Below are 6886 nucleotides of genomic sequence, written 5' to 3' on the forward strand. Positions count from 1 at the left end.
AAAAAAAAAAAAAAGAGTAAAATTGTGGAGAATGCTTGCTGTTGTAAATTAGATCTGCTGAACTACTCTGTCATGGCGAAAAGCGTAATGAAGAAGATCTCATTAGGGTTTTACTAAGTGACTAAGGTACATGAAGTGGAAATTTTGTAACAGTGTATATCCTTTACAGAAAGCCTATGAATTCTTGCTGAAATGACAGAAGCTTAGGCCCACTCAGAATTCCTCTTTTTAGATGTCAGGGTTTTGGTCTCCCCCAACAAACCAGTGCAGTTGTTTTACTACGTTTGATTCAGCTTTCTGACGGCCGGGTCATTCCTGTGGGCCCAGGGTTTGTGGTGGGGAAGATTGTCGGAACATAGCAGCAGACCTGCTCATCCACCCGCATGCATTCCAGGTGTCTGCAGGGGTGAGGCGAGTGCCCTTGCTGTTGTCAGTGGATAGCAAAGGATAACAGCCCAGCCCAGCGCCCATACTGTCTCTCACGGGTCTGTGGTTACTGTGCTTACCCTCGAGTTGGGACAGTGTTCTCCTTCAGGTCTGTCCTGAGGCTACTAAGAGATTGTAGCCAAAGCTGGAGTCCTCCATGGGAAAGCTTGGAGGGTAGCTTCCTCTCCCAATCTGAGCCCGCAGCACTTTCTGCCTGGCCTCTTTTCCGGACCTAGCTGTCCTGAAACTGGAAAGTGCCATTGTGTCAAGCAGGCCAGGCACTGGCTTGCCATCATTCCAGCTCTGTGTTTTCAGTCACCGCTCAGACCCATCCTGGAAGGAGTGATGCCCTGCCTAGACGAAGGAGCTGGCGGCAGTTCTCTTCCGATAAAGACAGGTGGAGTCATCACTGCACCAGACTAGGGGAATCATAGCAACTTACCGCTTCCTTATTTAAACGCTGAGGCATTGGTTGTTTTCTTAAGGCACGTTGTATTTTAGTATACACTGTCGCAAAACTTTCCTGTGATTTCTATATTGCAGGTCAAGGAATTCAATTTCCGAGCCAAGTGTATCTACACCGCAGTGATGGTTCGGAGAGTCATTCTCGCCCAGGGAGACAATAAAGTCGATGACAGAGACTACTATGGAAACAAGCGGTTGGAATTAGCAGGACAGGTGATTTAGTTGTTTATGCCAGAAATCTTATTTTCTTTAATGAAAGTTAGTTTGATGTTCATTTTAGATAAGAGGAAGAGACATTTGGAGTATAACATATGTTTGCACAATAAACTGTTTTGCACGTGGTTCACAGTGTCCTCCTAGACTCAAGAATTTTTTTAACTGTGAAAAATCTACATTAATTCTTGGAATATGTTGATAGTATGTTACCTAAATTATCACTTTTGTTCATTCCCCGTAATGTCAGACATGAAATATGACTTTAATCTTACTTATTCAGTTAACAATTGTTTATTAAGCACCTGTTATGCTCTAGACATACTCCTAGGTCCTGGGTTTAACAAGGGAATAACACACACAAAGGTCCCAGTTCTCCTAGTCCTTATGGTCTGCTGAGAGATAGAATAAACAAGTGAACCATCCCTGAACTCCGAGATGGGATAGAAGTAGGTTAGGGAGGGCGTTGCTATGTTTTTAAGGCTTAGTTGATCAATATTGTCTTGAAAGTGTGTCCCTGGAAAGCAAGTGTGAAAATCTTTTAGACTTCTTGTTTCAGCATTTCAATCAGAAATTCCCTTTAAATGAATGAGCTAGAGTGGACACCTGGCTGCTATGAATATGTTCTGTTTTTCCTTTGGTTTTACAGAGTTTCGTTGGCATGCTTTTCCTTATTTTCTTCGGGTTCACTAAGTTTTTAAGTCTGTAAATGTATTTCTTTCTCCAAATTTGAGTCATTTTCAGGCTTTATTCAAATGTCTTTTTTCATGCTATCCTGTATCTCCTTTTCTTCTGACTCCAGTTATACCATTAAACCTTTCAACACAGAGGTTTAGGTTTCTAATGTTTTAGAATTTTTTTCTCTTCAGATTGGATGATATTTATTGACTATTTTCTAGTTCACTAAGTTAATGTCATTTTCAAGTTCACTAACTTAATGTCATCTCCAATTCATTGTTATACTCATCCAGTTAATTTTTTGGTCCATATATTTTATTTGTCAATTCTAAAACTTCAACTTGGGTATTTTTTTCATGGCTTCTGTGTCCTCTGCTGAGATTTCCTTTTGGTTCATCCACCACAATCATACTTTTATTTACATCTTTGAAATTTAATGGCTGCTTTAAATTCCTGTCGGCTGATTCTGCTGCCTCATGGGGTCATTCTCTGGGTTGGCTCTTCACCCGAGGGTAGGTCGTGCTTTTCTGCACTCGGAGCACTGGGGTGCTGGTGGGGGGGCGCTCACTTCTGTCAGGATGATCACGATAGCTCCTTGGAACCCTGCCGTACGTTCAGGCTAGACTCGAACAAGGAGAAGCCAGTGTCATATAACTCATGAAACGGAATTCCAGCAAGAGACACAGCAGGTGCAGGGGACAGTTAGGCTGGCAGGAGTGAGGGCACTGTAGTGCGAGGTGACAGTGGAGACAGGCAGAGCTGGGTTATTATCTATTTAAATTTGCACAGAGTAGGACTGGCAGCTGGTGATGGGGAGAGTGCTGGCCCGAGCTGCCATGTAGAAACTGATGCACAGATGAGCGGGTGGCAGGAGCAGACAGGGTTGCGGCGGAGGTGACAGAAACGAACTCACACACCACAGCAGTTTAGGGAAAGTTAGGTCTGGCCTGCAGGAGGCTCTGGTCAGTGGCTGATGTGGAGCGAGTCCATTTCTCCCTCACCTAGACTGAGCACGTGCATCCCCACCAGCCCCAGGTTTCAGTCTTTTTTAATAGGAAAAAATCCTGCCGTTAAAGGAGTCCATTTTAAAAAGTTGGTGGTTTAGAGGCCTAAGGAATGGAGTAGGAGGGGTAAAGGAGAGACTTCCTGTTGCTTAAGAAATGAGAATGAAAGAGGGCTCCCCAGTGCAGGAAGCGTAGCTTTACAAACAGCGTAAGGACATAAAAGTCATTGTGTTGGCAAAAATGTGTCACAACAATAGCTGCTAATTTTGCACCCCCTGGGAGGGTGAGCGGGATGTGCCTGGGCCTCAGATAACAGCGCTCCCTCCCCTGGCCGGTGCCCATCCACGGGTTCCTGCGTCTCCTGCCACCAGAGGCCTGGCAGGCCGATCGCCAGCGGAGGTGTTAGCAGAACCTACCGGTTGCAGGCTTAATCTTTTCACCTACCTTTTCTTTTTCGGTAATGTGTTCATTATTTGCCACGCAGTACTCTATTCTTTGTCTGCAAATTTTTTGTTTCTAATACAGCTTGCTTTGTTTGGGTGAGATATGGAATGGCACCAAAATCCGGCACCCTGGAAAGCCAGGGATTTCCACCCCGGGACAAAAGAATGCTGTCTTGACTTCAGAGATTGCCTAATCCCAGCTGTTCTGATAATGTAATTAAGGCTGCCTAATGTCTTTAATTTTGCAACCAGTTTGTGTGAAAAGGAGAATTTGGCACTCTGAAGGCTTAAACACTAAATAGCAATCTCAAGACGCCTAATTAGAATTCTCTGACATTAAGCTAATTGGTGAAACTGTATTTCAGCAGCTTAACTTCTTTATTAATTTTTTTAGCATTTTCATTGAATATCAGTTGATGAGCCGTCAGCGTTTCCCCCTTAAATATGATTTGCTCAGCAGCACTGCAGTCAGGCAGGCGGGCGGGCAGGCCTTCGGCCAGCAGTGAGAAGTAGTGAGTATTGTCTCCAGCCTTCCGTCCCTTTCATCATTTCACTCTTGACCTGAATAATGTGCTTGAGCGTGTGACTTGGCCTTGCACTCTCGCACTGCTCTGGTAACTGGACAACATTATTTTCCTTAAATTGAGAAATTTATTAGTGAGGCAGCTTCTCTGTTGACGTGCCCTTCTTAGTTGTTTAGTACCAGAGCTGTTTCTTTGTGTTTGGATTGGGGGGACGGGCTACAGAAAAATTCAGCTGGGATCCAAAGAAACTTTGTCATAATTTGAGACAAAAGTGGCTAAGTGCAAGGGACTCATTAAAGGAGAACTGAGCTTTTGTGGTTGAGGTTGAGGGTGTTTGATTCTGTCCGGGACGCGCATTCAGTCCCTCCTGCCAGCTTCCACAGGAAGTGCCGAATGGCTTCCTCATCCCTCCCGCCCCTGCACCTGCTCCATTCCCATAGTCTTTCTTCCTGCAAGAGAGCGAGACCACTGGGTCCGCCTGCAAGAGGGGATTAAGCTCTCAGAGGAGGGAGTTTTCTTTTGGAACACTTGTGGCAGTCAGGAAATTCATAGCCAAAATCTTGGCCTCTCTGTCTGCAGAGTTGGTTTGGGTAGCAAAGCAGGACTGACTTACAGTAGAAAAGTGTGAGAGCCCACCACCCTGGGATTCCTTTTTCAGTTTGCGATCTGGAGAAGACTCACTTGCTTCAAGTATCTCCTTAGGACTCAGAAAACTACCGGTCCATTATAACTTTCAGCAAATTTTTAGCTTAAAAAAACTCCCTGCTCTTCAGAATTTTTCTCTAAGGAAATAATTAATGTAAATATAATGCCCCATAGTACTTTAATGTTTTGTTAGTTAAACTTTTTTCTTGTTCCATAAAGAAAATAGAACACTTACAAAGGGAAAAAAGGCAATTAGTTATGCAAGGGGATTTAGTACTTATAATATCTATTGCATGTATGGTTAAAATGTCTGCTCTTTATCTGTAGTCAATCACGTACTTAACTTTTCCGGTGCACTGGCCTAAAACAGCTGGCCATGACTTGTGGGGCCGGGAATTCAGGCCAGCCTGGCTGTTTCATCTTCTGCTTCAGGGTGCAGCGGAGGCTGCCGCTGGTGTCCCGCTGGGGGCAGTGGGCAGGACTTGGGCCGGGCCCAGCAGTGTGCTGGCCTCAGGACCCTGAAGTGTTTCCCAGGAACAACACAGACTGTGTGACCTTGGGGCCTAGACTTGAGTCACACCACCGCCTCTGCTTACCCCAGATCAAAGCCACCCCAGCGTCTGCCCAGATGTGGGGCTGAATGGGCACGGCTGCACCTCTCAGTGTGTGTGTGGGCCGGGCGTCAGCCAGAGTTAGGTGGTTGGTACACAGAACCCGGGCCTCTCTCCGGGCCTTTCTCCTGGGTTCTCTGCTTTCTGGGGATTTCCCCTCACTTGCCAGCTACCTGGATATTTACCCCCAATCCTTCATCCAGTGAGACTGTGGGTCTCCTTGAGTTTAGCTTCCATGGTGGCTTGGACCCGCCTTACAGTGTGGCCTGCCCTGACATGACAGCATGAGAACCAGAAACAGGGCCAGTGCCACTCTCCCTCCGGGGTCTGGCTGCTAGTACCTTCCAAGAGCTTGGTGTTTTGTTCAGAATGTCATCTCTATGTGCAGTTCATTACGTCTGTGAGGATCTGCTCCACAGTTCTGGAAGCACCCATCTCAGACTCTTTGCCTGACTTCTGTTGCACCCCATTGACGGGCTGCCCTGACCACACTGCTTTGAATCTGTCACTGTTGTTTAACAGCATTTACTTTTTCATGTAAAAAAGTTGCATACATGTAAGTTACAAACACCCTCAGAGCCACTCCCCACTTAAGAATTAGGCTATGATCAATTCCATTTCTTTTACCTGTTTATTACTCTGCTCCACTTCTTCTCACTATCCAAATATTTATGTGTTCTTTTCTTGATTTATTATATTGTTTAATTTTAAAATCTTAAACTATTATTACAATATGTTTGTCTTCTGAGCTTTGTAAAAGTAGATTCATACTGTATAATTTTTTTGAGACTATTTTCTTTACTCAACAGTATTTTTAAGATTCATCTGTGTTATTGCTTGTCTCTGTAGTACATTTTCATTTCTGTATCACGTTCCATTTGTACAGATATGATATAACATGATACATACGATTCTAATCAAGAACTTCATATGTTTCTACTTTTTAAATACTAACATTATTGTTCATGTTTCCTGGGCCATATATATAAGCATTTCTACAAGGATGATCGCCTTGTTGTGGAGTCACATTAAACTTTCAGCTTAACCGAGAACATGAACCTGGCTTCCGGAGTCCCTGTGCATTGCACTGTGTATGAGTTCCATCCATGACTCAGCACCAAAGTTTCAAGTATTTGTGTGTCTCATGAGTAAAAGTGATCCTCTTCTGGTCTTATTTTCATTTCCTCCATTACTGTTGAGGCTGGGCCTTTTCATGTGCTTCTTGGCCAGTCCTCTTTCCCGTGATAAACCTTTTAGGTTCTTTGCATTTTCCTTAGTGGCTTCAAGGAGATTTTTTACATGTGTTGGATCCTAATTTTTTTTACCAATCGTGTGTGTTGTAGATGTCATCTCCCAATCTAAATTCCTTTTTTTCTTTTTTTAACTTTATCACATCTTTAATGTCCACAAGCTTGTGGTCAGTTGTGTTAACCCTTTTTCTCAATAGGTACTGTTCTTTACTTTTTACCTTGTGCTCTTGCTATTTCTACCTTGGTCCATCTGGAATGGACAAGGGATCCAGTTTAATTTGTTTTCTAAAAGGAAAGCGCGTTCTCCTAGCGTCCTTTATCATGTGGTCTTCTCTGTCCTTGGTGCTCCACAAAGCCTCTGGTCGCGTACTGAGCTGCAGGACAAGAGTGGGTCTGCTTGTGGGCCCGTTCTTTCTGGCAGTTTGTCTGCGTCGCCAGCTCCTCCTGCTTCAGGGCTGCCTTGGCTCTTGCAGGGTCTCTGCTTTTCCATGTCCGTTTAGAATTAGTATGTCAGTTTTCATTCAGAATCTTCCAGGGATTTTGATTGGAGTTGAATTGCAGATCAGATTCGGAAAAGTATTCTTTTTTTTTTTTTTTTTTTTCGGTTTTTCTCCGGTACCGGGAACC

The 6886-nt window shown here is 44.2% G+C and overlaps 1 protein-coding gene across 2 annotated transcripts in view; it reads left to right on the top strand.

The window, feature by feature from the left end:
- Positions 1-6886, top strand: part of Polr3b (polymerase (RNA) III (DNA directed) polypeptide B) — a 98157-nt gene that overhangs the window by 35321 nt on the left and 55950 nt on the right. For both annotated transcript variants that reach the window (XM_013519054.1, XM_005374620.2), the window contains exon 12: positions 970-1104. In XM_013519054.1, coding sequence (XP_013374508.1) covers positions 970-1104 — 135 coding nt within the window. The remainder of the gene's footprint in view (positions 1-969; positions 1105-6886) is intronic.

This window comes from Chinchilla lanigera, unplaced genomic scaffold (genome assembly GCF_000276665.1).
Source record: "Chinchilla lanigera isolate Chin_1 unplaced genomic scaffold, ChiLan1.0 scaffold00004, whole genome shotgun sequence".
Lineage (NCBI taxonomy): Eukaryota > Metazoa > Chordata > Mammalia > Rodentia > Chinchillidae > Chinchilla > Chinchilla lanigera.